At 41.5% G+C, this 16,248-nt stretch overlaps 2 protein-coding genes across 2 annotated transcripts in view; one reads left to right on the top strand and one right to left on the bottom strand.

Annotated features, from left to right (window-relative positions):
* Positions 1–8,171, top strand: part of LOC121556711 (calponin homology domain-containing protein DDB_G0272472-like) — a 376,372-nt gene extending 368,201 nt beyond the window's left edge. Inside the window, exons 7-12 of the mRNA XM_045212722.1 lie at positions 2,270–2,635; positions 3,128–3,199; positions 4,675–5,040; positions 5,534–5,605; positions 7,225–7,296; positions 7,939–8,171. Of these exons, the coding sequence (XP_045068657.1) occupies positions 2,270–2,635; positions 3,128–3,199; positions 4,675–5,040; positions 5,534–5,605; positions 7,225–7,296; positions 7,939–8,000 (1,010 nt within the window). The 3' untranslated portion in view covers positions 8,001–8,171. The remainder of the gene's footprint in view (positions 1–2,269; positions 2,636–3,127; positions 3,200–4,674; positions 5,041–5,533; positions 5,606–7,224; positions 7,297–7,938) is intronic.
* Positions 8,172–11,505: 3,334 nt separating this feature from the next.
* Positions 11,506–12,897, bottom strand: LOC121559856 (E3 SUMO-protein ligase ZBED1-like). Its single transcript, XM_045212734.1, has 4 exons — positions 12,424–12,897; positions 11,998–12,101; positions 11,765–11,843; positions 11,506–11,672 (listed from the first exon to the last, which is right to left on the bottom strand). The coding sequence occupies exons 1-4, from the start codon at positions 12,758–12,760 to the stop codon at positions 11,506–11,508; spliced, it is 687 nt and encodes a 228-aa protein (XP_045068669.1). The 5' UTR covers positions 12,761–12,897.
* Positions 12,898–16,248: the final 3,351 nt, after the last annotated feature.

The following is a 16,248-nucleotide window of genomic DNA, read 5'->3' as shown; positions in this document are numbered from 1 at the left end:
CAAATTTGAGAGGATGGCAGAAGAGGAGAGAATTTGGCCTTGTCAGAAGGATAGGAGAGATAAAGACCAGGCCAAAGAGATAGAGGGAAAGAGAAAGGAGGAGGAGGTGCTGTCTAAAGAAGAGCAGCGCAGGCTGAGGAATGAGAAGGCCTTACAGGAACACCTGGACAGGGTAAAGAATCCGGAAAGGACAGGCAAACAGTCCAGACAACCACAATGTAAAGGTAGGACCAGGCAAAGTGACAAGGGACTCAAACACAAAACATTTCATTCTCTGTGGTTTAAAAGCAAAGTGCACCATTGCGCTGTCCCTAAAGTTAGGTTGGTGCGTAAAACCCTTAAATTCAAATAAGCAATAAAGTGTGATGGTCCGCACTCAAAAAGATGTCGCATAAAGCTGACGTCATTTTTTTAGTTTTAGTTTTTGTCTTTTTCACTGCATGAGGGATAGCATACACAGATGTTTCTGCTTTGCATCCTTCAGGGTGGTTTAGCATCACGTTGTACTCAGACGATGCCATCTTAATCCCCATGGGGAGGCTAATAAAACTGTATTACATTTAAGTAACAGCAGTGTATCTCACTAAGGTACTGAGTTATGTGTGACTACTCCTCTGGTGCATTGAAACAGCCTATAGGACTTAACTCTACTTTTACTGCTGTGTGTTATTGTCCTATCAAATCTCCATTCATATATATTCCTTTTCTGTCCTTAGATTACTCTATTTTCACTGCATCAGGGCTAAAGAGCAAGGACCCGCATGATGAACAGTCAGCAAAATGCAAAGGTAAAACATGAAGGGGGATAGAGAGGGACAGACTTTTCACAAAGTATTTGATGACACAGTGCAAAGATAAAAAGGACGAGAGATATAGAGAGAGGGAGACAAAAAAGGACGAGAGAGAGAAAGAGAGAGAGAAAGAGAGAGACAGAGAGAGACAGAGAGACAGAGAGAGAGACACAGAGAGAGAGAGACAGAGACAGAGAGAAACAGAGAGAGAGACAGAGAGAGAAACAGAAAGAGAGACAGAGAAAGAGAGAGAGAGAGAGAGAGAGAAAGAGCGAGACAGAGAGAGAGAGACAGAGAGAAATTCATTATTAGAGAGCGGACCTCATACTTCGCTGCCATATAGAGCACTTGGTTCTATAACTGATTGAGCCAGATTCTAATTGGAATTTCGATTTTAATATTCCTTTTAATGGCTCTTCTTGCTTTGTCTCTCAGCTCATTCACAGCCATGTGAAAGCTACCTGTGTTATTGATATTTAGTGCTAGATACGTGTACTTTTTGGTGTGTTCTAATAGAACTGTGTCCAAATAGAATGTATATTTGTCATCCTGATTTCCTGACCTTTTTTTGGAATATCATTATATTCATTTTTTTTTTGATTAACGGTCAGAGCCCAGGTCTGACAGAACCTGTGCAGATGATCTAGATGCTGCTGTAACCCCTCCTAAGTGGGAGCCAGTTGCACCAGGTCATCTGCGTACAGCAGACACTTGATTTCAGTGTTGTGTAGGGTGAGACCAGGTGCTGCCGATTCTTCTAATGTTTTTGCCAATTCATAGAGGTTAAATAGTGTTGCACTTATTGGGCAGCCCTGTTTCACTCCACGTCCCTGAGAGAAGAAGTCTCGGCTTGTTGCCGATTTTAAGTTGTTTTTAGTGTACATTGATTTAATAACATCATATGTTTTCCCTCCAATACCACTTACTATTCGTTTGTAATAAAATACCTTAGTGCAAAATTGAATCAAATGCTTTCTTGAAGTCTACAAAACACGAGTAGATTTTGCCTTTGTTTTGGTTGACTTGTTTGTCAATTAGAGTGTGGAGGGTGTAAATGTGGTCTCTCTCTCTCTCTCTCTCTCTCTCTCTCAATTCAAATTCAATTTAAGGGGTTTATTGGCATGGGAAACGTATGTTAACATTGTCAAAGCAAGTGAAGTAGGTAGTAAACAAAAGAGAAATAAACAATAAATATTAACAGTAAACATTACACTCAGAAGTTCCAAAAGAATAAAGACATTTCAAATGTCATATTACGTCTATATACAGTGTTGTAACGATGGGCAAATAGTTCAAAATTCTTTGTGGGTCTGTGTAATCTGAGGGATTCCACCTCATTTTGTGGGCAGTGCCTACGGCGGCCTCTCTCAATAGCAAGGCTATGCTCACTGAGTCTGTATATAGTCAAAGCATCTCTCTCTCTCTCTCTCTCTCTCTCTCTCTCTCTCTCTCTCTCTCTCTCTCTCTCTCTCTCTCAGATTTCTCTGTGTTTTCCACGAGCAGTCAAGGCGTGGCCAAGGTCACCCAGGTCAAAGTGAGTAATAAAAGTGAGAGTGTCCAAAAGAAAGATGGGAATGACAAAGTAACAGCGCCAAAGACAGATGCAGAGCTCATTATGGACAAATTTGAGAGGATGACAGAAGAGGGGAGAAGGGGGCCTTGTCAGAAGGATAGGAGAGATAAAGACCAGGCCAAAGAGATAGAGGGAAAGAGAAAGGAGGAGGAGGTGCTGTCTAAAGAAGAGCAGCGCAGGCTGAGGAATGAGAAGAACTTACAGGAACACCTGGACAGGGTAGAGAATCCGGAATTGACAGGCAAACAGACCAGACAACCACAATGTAAAGGTAGGACCAGGCAAAGTGACAAGGGACTCAAACACAAAACATTTCATTCTCTGTGGTTTAAAAGCAAAGAGCACCCTCGCGCTCTCCCTAAAGTTAGGTTGGTGCGTAAAACCCTTAAATTCAAATAAGCAATAAAGTGTGATGGTCCGCACTCAAAAAGATGTCGCATAAAGCTGACGTCATTTTTTTTGTTTTTGTTTTTGTCTTTTTCACTGCATGAGGGATAGCGTACACAGATGTTTCTGCTTTGCATCCTTCAGGGTGGTTTAGCATCACGTTGTACTCAGACGATGCCATCTTAATCCCCATGGGGAGGCTAATAAAACTGTATTACATTTAAGTAACAGCAGTGTATCTCACTAAGGTACTGAGTTATGTGTGACTACTCCTCTGGTGCATTGAAACAGCCTATAGGACTTAACTCTACTTTTACTGCTGTGTGTTATTGTCCTATCAAATCTCCATTCATATATATTCCTTTTCTGTCCTTAGATTACTCTATTTTCACTGCATCAGGGCTAAAGAGCAAGGACCCGCATGATCAACAGTCAGCAAAATGCAAAGGTAAAACATGAAGGGGGATAGAGAGGGACAGACTTTTCACAAAGTATTTGATGACACAGTGCAAAGATAAAAAGGACGAGAGATCTAGAGAGAGGGAGACAAAAAAGGACGAGAGAGAGAAAGAGAGAGAGAGAGAGAGAAAGAGAGAGAGAGAGAGAGACAGAGAGAGACAGAGAGACAGAGAGAGAGACACAGAGAGAGAGAGAGAGAGAGAGAGAGAAAGAGCGAGACAGAGAGAGAGAGACAGAGAGAAATTCATTATTAGAGAGCGGACCCCATACTTCGCTGCCATATAGAGCGCTTGGTTCTATAACTGATTGAGCCAGATTCTAATTGGAATTTCGATTTTAATATTCCTTTTAATGGCTCTTCTTGCTTTGTCTCTCAGCTCATTCACAGCCATGTGAAAGCTACCTGTGTTGCTGATATTTAGTCCTAGATACGTGTAATTTTTGGTGTGTTCTAATAGAACTGTGTCCAAATAGAATTTATATTTGTCATCCTGATTTCCTGACCTTTTTTTGGAATATCATTATATATATATATTTTTTTAGATTAACGGTCAGAGCCCAGGTCTGACAGAACCTGTGCAGATGATCTTGATGCTGCTGTAACACCTCCTAAGTGGGAGACAGTTGCACCAGGTCATCTGCGTACAGCAGACACTTGATTTCAGTGTTGTGTAGGGTGAGACCAGGTGCTGCCGATTCTTCTAATGTTTTTGCCAATTCATAGAGGTTAAATAGTGTTGCACTTATTGGGCAGCCCTGTTTCACTCCACGTCCCTGAGAGAAGAAGTCTCGGCTTGTTGCCGATTTTAAGTTGTTTTTAGTGTACATTGATTTAATAACATCATATGTTTTCCCTCCAATACCACTTACTATTTGTTTGTAATAAAATACCTTAGTGCAAAATTGAATCAAATGCTTTCTTGAAGTCTACAAAACACGAGTAGATTTTGCCTTTGTTTTGGTTGACTTGTTTGTCAATTAGAGTGTGGAGGGTGTAAATGTGGTCTCTCTCTCTCTCTCTCTCTCTCTCTCAATTCAATTTCAATTTCAATTTAAGGGCTTTATTGGCATGGGAAACGTATGTTAACATTGTCAAAGCAAGTGAAGTAGGTAGTAAACAAAAGAGAAATAAACAATAAATATTAACAGTAAACATTACACTCAGAAGTTCCAAAAGAATAAAGACATTTCAAATGTCATATTACGTCTATATACAGTGTTGTAACGATGGGCAAATAGTTCAAAATTCTTTGTGGGTCTGTGTAATCTGAGGGATTCCACCTCATTTTGTGGGCAGTGCCTACGGCGGCCTCTCTCAATAGCAAGGCTATGCTCACTGAGTCTGTATATAGTCAAAGCTTCTCTCTCTCTCTCTCTCTCTCTCTCTCTCTCTCTCTCTCTCTCTCTCTCTCTCTCTCTCTCTCTCTCTCTCTCTTTCTCTCTCTCTCTCTCTCTCTCTCTCAGATTTCTCTGTGTTTTCCACGAGCAGTCAAGGCGTGGCCAAGGTCCCCCAGGTCAAAGTGAGTAATAAAAGTGAGAGTGTCCAAAAGAAAGATGGGAATGACAAAGTAACAGCGCCAAAGACAGATGCAGAGCTCATTATGGACAAATTTGAGAGGATGGCAGAAGAGGGGAGAAGGGGGCCTTGTCAGAAGGATAGGAGAGATAAAGACCAGGCCAAAGAGATAGAGGGAAAGAGAAAGGAGGAGGAGGTGCTGTCTAAAGAAGAGCAGCGCAGGCTGAGGAATGAGAAGGCCTTACAGGAACACCTGGACAGGGTAGAGAATCCGGAATTGACAGGCAAACAGACCAGACAACCACAATGTAAAGGTAGGACCAGGCAAAGTGACAAGGGACTCAAACACAAAACATTTCATTCTCTGTGGTTTAAAAGCAAAGAGCACCCTCGCGCTCTCCCTAAAGTTAGGTTGGTGCGTAAAACCCTTAAATTCAAATAAGCAATAAAGTGTGATGGTCCGCACTCAAAAAGATGTCGCATAAAGCTGACGTCATTTTTTTTTGTTTTTGTTTTTGTCTTTTTCACTGCATGAGGGATAGCGTACACAGATGTTTCTGCTTTGCATCCTTCAGGGTGGTTTAGCATCACGTTGTACTCAGACGATGCCATCTTAATCCCCATGGGGAGGCTAATAAAACTGTATTACATTTAAGTAACAGCAGTGTATCTCACTAAGGTACTGAGTTATGTGTGACTACTCCTCTGGTGCATTGAAACAGCCTATAGGACTTAACTCTACTTTTACTGCTGTGTGTTATTGTCCTATCAAATCTCCATTCATATATATTCCTTTTCTGTCCTTAGATTACTCTATTTTCACTGCATCAGGGTTAAAGAGGAAGGACCCGCATGATCAACAGTCAGCAAAATGCAAAGGTAAAACATGAAGGGGTATAGAGAGGGACAGACTTTTCACAAAGTATTTGATGACACAGTGCAAAGATAAAAAGGACGAGAGATATAGAGAGAGGGAGACAAAAAAGGACGAGAGAGAGAAAGAGAGAGAGAAAGAGAGAGACAGAGAGATACAGAGAGACAGAGAGAGAGACACAGAGAGAGAGAGACAGAGAGAGAAACAGAGAGAGAGACAGAGAAAGAGAGAGAGAGAGAGAGAAAGAGCGAGACAGAGAGAGAGAGACAGAGAGAAATTCATTATTAGAGAGCGGACCTCATACTTCGCTGCCATATAGAGCACTTGGTTCTATAACTGATTGAGCCAGATTCTAATTGGAATTTCGATTTTAATATTCCTTTTAATGGCTCTTCTTGCTTTGTCTCTCAGCTCATTCACAGCCATGTGAAAGCTACCTGTGTTGCTGATATTTAGTCCTAGATACGTGTAATTTTGTAATTTACGTAGAATTTATATTTGTCATCCTGATTTCCTGACCTTTTTTGGAATATCATTATATTCGGTTTTTTTTTAGATTAAAGGTCAGAGCCCAGGTCTGACAGAACCTGAGCAGATGATCTAGATGCTGCTGTAACCCCTCCTAAGTGGGAGACAGTTGCACCAGGTCATCTGCGTACAGCAGACACTTGATTTCAGTGTTGTGTAGGGTGAGACCAGGTGCTGCCGATTCTTCTAATGTTTTTGCCAATTCATAGAGGTTAAATAGTGTTGCACTTATTGGGCAGCCCTGTTTCACTCCACGTCCCTGAGAGAAGAAGTCTCGGCTTGTTGCCGATTTTAAGTTGTTTTTAGTGTACATTGATTTAATAACATCATATGTTTTCCCTCCAATACCACTTACTATTCGTTTATAATAAAATACCTTAGTGCAAAATTGAATCAAATGCTTTCTTGAAGTCTACAAAGCACGAGTAGATTTTGCCTTTGTTTTGGTTGACTTGTTTGTCAATTAGAGTGTGGAGGGTGTAAATGTGGTCTCTCTCTCTCTCTCTCTCTCAATTCAATTTCAATTTAAGGGCTTTATTGGCATGGGAAACGTATGTTAACATTGTCAAAGCAAGTGAAGTAGGTAGTAAACAAAAGAGAAATAAACAATAAATATTAACAGTAAACATTACACTCAGAAGTTCCAAAATAATAAAGACATTTCAAATGTCATATTACGTCTATATACAGTGTTGTAACAATGGGCAAATAGTTCAAAATTCTTTGTGGGTCTGTGTAATCTGAGGGATTCCACCTCATTTTGTGGGCAGTGCCTACGGCGGCCTCTCTAAATAGCAAGGCTATGCTCACTGAGTCTGTATATAGTCAAAGCTACACTCTCACTCACACACTCTCATACTTTTTATACTGGCCCCACGTGGGAATCGAACCCACAACCCTGGTGTTGCAAGCGCCATGCCATACTTACTGAGACACACTAGGCTCTAAATAACAGCGATGATGTATATTTCCAATCTCTCTCTCTCTCTCTCTCTCTCTCTCTCTCTCTCTCTCTCTCTCTCTCTCTCTCTCTCTCTCTCTCTCTCTCTCTCTCTCTCATGGTATTAACATCCCCCATTTTCCTTTGTCTTGTCAGATGTCTCCATGGTTACTGCAACTGAGTCAAAGACTCTGAACCCTCAGAAGGACCAGCCAGCAAAGTGCAAAGGTAAAGACCAGGGCCCGGTTTCCTGATAGCGATGGAACTTAAGCTTACTAGTTTTTTAACGATGTATCGTTTTTATAATGGCCGAAGATGTCAAAAATTACAGACAGTGTAGCCTACAAATAGAAGTAAATTGACTGAACATGAAATTGATTTCAATATGATTGAAATATAGGCCTATACAGCCTACTGGATTTATTTTCTAATGCAGTCATCTCGGTTTTCAGTTGAAGCATATTTTTATCCTTCGCTTGTTGAATTGCAAAGATATTGGCAACTTTGTATTTGTAGTCAACTTCCTGCCGAAGTTATCGTCAGTCACAGAGAGACAGATAAACAGCTTGATTCTATGTTTAGCGGATGTCTTCTGTGTAGAAAGTGACGCGGAAGGGCAAAAAAGAATCTAACGACGCATTTAGCTGTCTGATATCAGTGGAGTTTTCTGGTTGAATCACCTTTCTTTCCACCCAATTTTGTTTTTATGTGATGACGTTGAATCAACATCTCTCTCTCTCTCTCTCTCTCTCTCTCTCTCTCTCTCTCTCTCTCTCTCTCTCTCTCTCTCTCTCTCTCTCTCTCTCTCTCTCTCTCTCTCTCTCTCTCTCTCTCTCTCTCTCTCTCTCTCTGATGTCTCTATATTTGCAGCTGGGAAAAATCGCTTGGCTACATTCTTGAAAACCCTTGTGTGCAGAAAAACGAAGGCATAATGCATAGGTAAGAGAGGAGAATGTTACAACTCAGAGAATGTTAAAGCTGATGACTGAAGTTTGTTTGACACACAGTATTACATGATTCTAACAATGATACCTTTTTGTATTTTTTCAGTTCCTGACGTTTTCCTTGCTAACAAGTGACCTCTGCAATTTTACACATATTTTCTGAAATTCATTCTCATTCTTTCCCTTGTTTTCTATATCCATTTCTATATAAAATTCTTCAAGCATTATAAAATAATAAAAATAATTTTAGCATCAAATGTTTGTGTGTGCACATTGTTTTTAAGGGTCAGGTCAAGACCAATTCTGTGTTCTGTGTTTTGCTAGAGAGAAACTGTATGGATATTAGCCCAGATTCCTAACCTCTAGTTTTGCCAAGACTTTCAAAAAAAAATTGTCACCAGCCTTAGATTCTCCACAATTATTTTGTCGCATTAGACTTGATAGATATGCTAAGAGAATTGAGCATGCCAGAGAAAATGGTCTCTAATGGTCTCTAATGTATCCACAGTTTTGTACTCAAAGCATTCTTTCTCTCTTTAGATTGTCACAGATGGTTGTGGCCATAGAGCTCGCCAGTTTGTAGTCCTAAAAACTGGAAATGAAACCTCATTCACAGATAGGGGTCTACCTGTGCCTGAGCACCTGCCCTTTGCCCTCCCACTCACAAGTGCCCTTTTGGTGGTATATTTATACTTTTTTGTATACAGTTTTTGCCATTGTTGTTCTAAACCCACTGTCCGCAAGTTGTCGTCAAGTTCCCCACACCCCACCCCCACCCCATCCATGGTTGGTTGCGCCTGTTTCCCAGTCTGCCCTGTATGGAGATTGTACCCGTCCAGTATCCAAACATGCATGGCTTGAGATGTATATATATATCTCTCTCTCTCTCTCCCCCCCTCTCTCGCCCTCTCTCTCTCGCCCTCCCTCTCTCTCTCGGCCTCTCTCTGTCTCTGTGCATGCCAATACATCAGCTTAATGGAGATACAAGTCAAATGCATATATGTCAGCATGAATACATATTCAAACACATATTCTCAGCTGGATAATGCTGTGGGATAGTGCCCTCTAGTTCAGGATGTGATCAATAATCCAGTCATTGCACAGTCTATTAAAGTAGGTGTATATAGAAATCAGCCACAGGGCTGTCTGCCTCACAGACATTCTGAGTACGTACCGTATGTTATTGAGAAATAGGTTCTGGGGATCCTTGCCAATTGGATGAGGAGACAAAGAAAGGAGACCAGGAAAAGAGACTAGGAAAGAAAGTCAGCTCCCATTGCTGGGACACATCACGAGACATGAACCCTGATGTCAAACGTACTCTTAGATGGCTGTTCTCTCTCCATACAAGCTGTGAGGGTCGCATGAAAGCTCAGCTGAAATGAACAGGATCAGATATGCCCCCGGTTGCCAGATTGAAGGTTGCCAGATTGACGGTTGGCAGATTGACGGTTGCCAGCATGAGATTTACAAAAAAATTCCCTGGCTCATCTATCCAGACTAGGGGGTATTTCTCCTGAGCTTCCTCCTCAGAAGTGTGCATTCACACACTTGATACAGCATAGCCTACATATCTTCATTTTCATTTCATGAGGGAGTTGGGGAATGCTTCTGGTATTGTGCATTTGTTGCTTAAGACGGGGTATGTTATAAGATGTGTGTTTGATGCCATTTTTTGTTATTCTGTAAATGTCTTGTTGGCACAGATACAACTTAATAGGTCATTTAGTTATTGTGTAAATGTCTGGTTAGCACAGATACAACTTAATAGTTGTATAGTAATAATAACAGATACAACAACTCCCACGTGGAGTTCCAGGTCTCAGGCAGCCTCTGGAACTGCCGTTCTGCTGCCAACAAGGCAGAGTTCATCTCAGCCTATGCTACCCTCCAGTCCCTCGACTTCTTGGCGCTGACGGAAACATGGATTACCACTGAAAACACTGCTACTCCTACTGCTCTCTCCTCGTCTGACCATGTGTTCTCGCATACCCCGAGAGCATCTGGTCAGCGGGGTGGTGGCACAGGAATCCTCATCTCTCCCAAGTGGACATTCTCTACTCCTCATCTCTCCCAAGTGGACATTCTCTCTTTTTCCCCTGACCCATCTGTCTATCTCCTCATTTGAATTCCATGTTGTCACAGTCACTAGCCCATTCAAGCTTAACATCCTTGTCATTTATCGCCCTCCAGGTTCCCTTGGAGAGTTCATCAATGAGCTTGACGCCTTGATAAATTCCTTTCCTGAGGATGGCTCACCCCTCACAGTTCTGGGTGACTTTAACCTCCCTACGTCTAGCTTTGACTAATTTCTCTCTGCCTCCTTCTTTCCACTCCTCTCCTCTTTTGACCTCACCCTCTCACCGTCCCCCCCTACTCACAAGGCAGGCAATACGCTTGACCTCATCTTTACTAGATGCTGTTCTTCTACTAATCTCACTGCAACTCCCCTCCATGTCTACGACCACTACTTTTAGGGGTGTAACGATTCGTTTTAACAACGATTCGATTTGTATCACGATTCGTGGTTGTCGATACGATTCAAGGACGATATTGGTTCATTTAGAACGACACGATCCAAAATTATTCAGTGACTTGAAATCGATTCAGTAACCTTTTAGCCAAAAATTCAACCAGTGTGATTGAAATAAATACCTGGATACTGGACAGTGCAGGTGAAGTTTCCTAGATTCCTGTTTCTTGTAATGGAATCAGGTATCAATTAATTATGAATATAAATAAACAAGTAAACAACAATGAATGGCAAATGCATTCACATTTTATTTGAATAAAGTGCAAACAACACTTTAGGTTGAATTAACAGGAAGTTAAAATTGTCTGATCTCATTTTCAATGTTCAATACATTTTCAATAAAAGTACAGTAAGTGCAACCAACATTTCAACAGTAGGTTTACCTGCTACTTCTGCTTTTGTTTTTCAACATAAAAATATTATAATATTAATATAAAAAATAAAGTGCAACCAACATCTCTTCAGGTTGAATTAACAGTAGGTTTACCTGCTACTTCTGCTTTTGTTTTTCAACATAAAAATATTACAATATTAATATCAAAAATAAAGTGCAACCAACATCTCTTCAGGTTGAATTAACAGTAGGTTTACCTGCTACTTCTGCTTTTGTTTTTCAACATTACAATACAAATACAGTATTAATATCAAAAATAAAGTGCAACCAACATTTCTTCAGGTTGAATGAGCAGTGGATGAACCTGCTACTACTCTCATTTTTATAAACAAACAATATTCAACAAAAGATCAAGTGTAACCTACTAGGCTACTCTTCAATGACTACTGATTTTTTTTCAAAAATATCAACTGATCAACATGATCTGGCTGCAGAACACTTCTCTGTGCGTTCACTATGTCGCCAGCAGTACTAAAAACTCGTTCTGCTGGCACACTGGTGCCTGGAATGCACAGGTACCGTTTAGCAAGGGTGGAAAGTACAGGTAGCAATTTCTCCTGAGATCTTCACCACTTCATGGCATTTTCAGTCAAAGGCAATGCATCTTTTGCTCGGTACCTTAACACCTCTGCTCTGGCTGTCTCACTTGTGGATTTTCTTTCTCTTTGGGTGAAGGAATCGCCAAACAGTGCATCTAAGGCTTTCTTCCTACAAGGAGGTGACTCATTTGGAGCTACAATATAAGAAATATATTTCAAAATATAGTCATGTTTCTCATTAATACAAAACAACAACAATCTTTTATTGGTATCACATGAAACACACCTGTGGTCTCTTCATTGAATCCTGACAGCTTTGTGCTTGAGCTTCCCTCGTCTTCCTCCTGATTTCCCATTGCTTGCATCTATTGATGTAAGAATGTGTGAACTGTTCAAATTTCTGCTCTGTAATACTGCACACATAAATTTAGAGGAAGATAAAGAACAGATGAGATTTGAGAGAGGACAAATGAAAGGGGAGAAGAGAAAAGAGCAGAGGAAAGAGGAGAGAAGAGTTACCTGGTGGGACACTTCTGCCTCAAAAACCAGTTTTGTGTAGACCTGTTCTCTGTCCTCTTTTTCCAGGTAGGGCAGTTCTTTAAATCGCGGGTCCAACGCTGATGCTGTTTAAAGAACAAGAATATTGCATTCATTGCATTATTAAATTAAGTTGACCTGAAATTGCAAGTGATGACCACCTCCTCATACACAAAATAATCAGAAGATTAAACTTTAGTATGTTTAAAAGAAATGTGGCACAGTGATGATGTAAAGCCACCATGAACTAAGAATTGTATTGCAGATATCTTGTTTACTTTTCCATATGAAAAAACAACTCAAATTCAAACTTGAAAACGCAAAGGTGTGGCATTTTACAAATTAATACAGTCTAATAACCTAAAATATTAACCAAGTTGATTTTAATTAAGACTCCAAATTAATTACCTATGTTGAGAGCATCTTGGGTGCCTCTGTAGCGTGTGGAGAGGTCACTGGCCATCACCCTCTTAATCTCTGCAACCAGGGTTGAGTCGTCTTCGCATGGCTGTAGGTGTTTCAGCAGTTTTGCTTGAAGAGGAGCAATTACAGAGAGAGTTGGCTGGTCTTCTTCACACATCACAGTGGTTGCCATTTTGACAGGACCCATCAACTGAACAATGTCATCCATGTTGGCAATATCACTCTCACTCAGCGTGCCTACATCTGTGACCCCCTTTCGTAGATCCTTGGACATCAGAGTTGCCATTATAGCTGGCTGTTGTTCCAAAAAACGTTCAAGCATTTCGAATGAACTGTTCCATCTGGTGATTTATGTCTTGGATCAGTTTATGTTTTGGTAAATCCATCAGAGTTTGTTTTTCCTGTAGGGCGTGACATGCAATCGGGCTGCGGTGAAAATATCCAACAATTTTTCGCACTTTCCCCCAACAACCTGGAAGCACGGTCCACCCCCAATCCCTTCTGCGAGGCAAGGTTGAGTGTATGTGCGAAGCAGGTAATGTGTGGACTGAACTGGGCTTCTGCACCGGCCACAATCATATTCCTGGCATTATCTGTGACGATGGCAGGATTCTTGTCGTAGATTTTCCACTCCATGCAGGCTTCACGCAGTAACGCGCCAATATTTTTACCAGTATGGGCTTCATTTAAAACTCTGGTTAGCAGAACAAAGGTCTTCATTTTCCACTCCGGATCAATGTGATGAGAGGTAATTGTCACATTCCCTTGATTTGAGCATGACGTCCAGCCATCTGTCGTTATCGCTACTCGTTCAGCTTGAGAAAGCGACAGCTTCACATCATTCTTAGTACTTTCGTACAATGCAGGAATAACCTTTTCTGAGAAGTGTGGTCGGCTTGGTATTGTGTACCTTGGCTCCAATGTTTGAATCATTTCACAGAATCCCGGATTTTCAACCACACTGTAGGGTCGCATGTCTTTGCAGATAAACTTGGCAATTGTTGCCGTGATGTTTTTCGCCCGAGCTGAGTTTTGGCCTAGTCTCTGACTAAACATGCAGGCGAGACCTGAGGCTTCTGCAGAGTTGACTTTACCTTCCGCTGCTGTAGCAGCGGGAACGCTGCAAGAGGTGCCTGGACGGTCGGTGTTGTGTGAAATCCCATGGCGCCTTAGTAGGTGGTTGGAGAGATTTGTCGTGTTGCCGTTGTACTTTACTTGACCTTTACATATCCTACAAACAGCGAGCGACTTATTTAGAACATCTCCGTCTTTGCAAAAGCCAAAGTGTTTCCACACACTGGACCGCAATGGTGGCTTGATAATTTCTCGCTCGTCGGCTTCTCCTCTGTCGTCCGCCATGCTATGTGTTGTTGTCTTTGCGCCTTTGCGCTGCTGCTGGCGCGGGGCGATGACGTCACGGATAAGCAGACTGAATCGAGTAATGTTTAAAGCCTTTATCATTAAAAGTGCTAAGAAAAAACATCCATATAAAGTCTGACGTGCTTAAATCCAATGGGTTATTTCCTAGTATCGATTCAATCGATTTATTACATTTTAAAACGATGTTAGATTGATATATGTTGTCCAAAAGGCCAACTCGCCGAGCGATGTAGTTGGATCATAGGAATATAAATCGATACATCGTTACACCCCTAGTTATTATATATATTTTTCATACTGGCCCTCATGGGAATCGAAACCACAACCCTGGCATTGCAAACACCATGCTCTACCAACTGAGCTACATCCCTGCCGGCCATTCCCTCCCCTACCCTGGACCAATTGTGCGCCGCCCGGTCGCTGACGGCTAAGACAGAGCCTGGATTTGAACCAAGATCTCTAGTGGCACAGCTATCACTGTGATGCAGTGCCTTAGACCACTGCGCCACTCGGGAGACTATAGAAAGCAGACAACCTCAATATGGTTCCATTCCTGTAGTTATCAGGACACATGGGGTGTGGAACTATTATCTCCTTTCTAAGTGTGAACTTGTCCACTTCTCTTCATGGATTTAAAAGGAAATGACTGGTATATGTAAACTCCCTCTACCCCATGCCAACACCAATCCAATGCTGTACAATTAATTCCATAGCTTAACATGGGAAATGCTCACTGCCTCCCATAAGAGTCATTGAAGCGTTGGATGAGATAGGACCCTGCCTTCACCAGGGGATATTTGTTGGACCCGTCACAACAGGTGAGGAGGGCCTCATCCTCCAGCTGCCCAAAGAAAAGCCAGGGACTGCCTTGTGCTCCAGTCTCCAGCAGGGGGCAGCAAAACCCTATGGACCTGAAAGGGAAAGTGAGGAGTAAAAACCTAAGGTGAATTTACATTGATGTTTCCATAGAGACCTGAGTCGTATTCACTAGGCACCAAACTGAAGATAATTAGCTGAAACAGGGAGGGACTAACTGAACGAGAAAAGTTTTTGATGTTTGTACTTTTAGGACTTTTCTATTGGTTCCATTACAACAGGCAAACTCAATCAAGCACTGCTTATTAAGTATTCAACATTATTTTAAATAGTATTTGAACGCAGGTCTGTTTCCACATGCAATAAGCCTGTAACATATTGTATGATCCTATGAGGTAAAGGTGTGTCAAATGGAAGGGCAAGTCTCACCACTGAGAGGAAAACATCACTGGTCCACCTCTGCATCAGGTCAGCTATGTTGTCAGTACTGTGCCGTCATTCTGTTACCAAACTTTGCATCTGCGCTGTTCTTCAAGTCAATATGTTTTTGTTATTTTGTGTGTATATATTGTTAAAAGTAGTCCTTGTGCATAAAGGTGTAAGGTTTGTTTAACTTTGCAATCATTAGTTTTGTTTGACATACATTTTAAAGTGAAAAATCTGAGTGTCAGTGTCACTCTATTACCATGGAACTTCAGTTTTACATTCCTAGGACTGAGCAGCCCTTCACCCAGGTGTGATTGTACATAGATAACCCCCTGAGAGAGAGAGAGCGCTGTACTCACTCCCTATGTGTCTGTCTGCACTCAGGAAGACCTCAGCCTCCAGGCCCAGACTGTAGGCCATCACATGGAGCACCCGGAGACACAGGTCCTTACAGCGCAAGAAAAACGACGACTGGATCTCACAGAATCCACTCACTCCTTCCCACAATGGCCATTTCTATAGACCAGGAAGAGTTGTGTAAGGACAGTGAAATCAGAGCTATATACAATACAGGATAAAGAAGATGACATGTTTTGACAACTTTAAATGTATTCTAATTTGTGGCCTGGTGAGTTCTGTTCCAAGATGGAGGTCTATCAGAGTGGTTGAACTCTGTATATGGGTCAGAGTGAGGTCAATCACTTTGTACCTTGACCTTAACACTGATAGCAACAACAACCACCACAGAGAAGTTGGCTGTGTCTACATCTGTCACAATAAAGAGAGAGACAGGTTGTTTACTATGACTGGATGAAGGGATGCAGTGTTGAAGGCTTCCTTTTGGTCTCCTGGTCTCTTGGGATTTAATCTGTGAATACAGAGAGATAGTCCTAATATAGTAGAATAACTGTTTTGACATGAAAGCACAGCCAGATGATTTAACTTGACAGTGTGTCTCTATACCTCAGTCTCTGAAGACACCCAGCAAAGATTAGGATTATTAGAGAAGCTTTTCCTGCTGAAAGGCAGTTTCATTTCATCTGGTTGCAGAAAACAATTCATTGGATATGTTCATAACCCCGTCCACCTATAAGATGTGGGGGGTTTCTGTCTGACTAAGAAGAGATACAAAGAACTGATTGTGAAACGTCTTCTCTTTTTAGTCCTAGATATGGCTAGGGTTAGGGT

Source organism: Coregonus clupeaformis, unplaced genomic scaffold (assembly GCF_020615455.1).
Source record: "Coregonus clupeaformis isolate EN_2021a unplaced genomic scaffold, ASM2061545v1 scaf0046, whole genome shotgun sequence".
Taxonomy (NCBI): domain Eukaryota; kingdom Metazoa; phylum Chordata; class Actinopteri; order Salmoniformes; family Salmonidae; genus Coregonus; species Coregonus clupeaformis.
The sequence above is the reverse complement of the archived record's forward strand: the minus strand, read 5'-3'. Positions and strand labels throughout refer to the sequence as shown.

What these genes read in the sequence shown, in the direction of transcription:
- LOC121559856 (XM_045212734.1), bottom strand. Translation starts at nt 12,760, where the DNA reads ATGCTTGAACGTTTTTTGGAACAACAGCCAGCTATAATGGCAACTCTG. An exon ending in CCAAGATGCTCTCAACATAG is followed by an intron (nt 12,102 to 12,423) that starts GTAATTAATTTG and finishes TTCTTTAAACAG; the next exon opens with CATCAGCGTTGGACCCGCGA. An exon ending in AGGCAGAAGTGTCCCACCAG is followed by an intron (nt 11,844 to 11,997) that starts GTAACTCTTCTC and finishes TTACATCAATAG; the next exon opens with ATGCAAGCAATGGGAAATCA.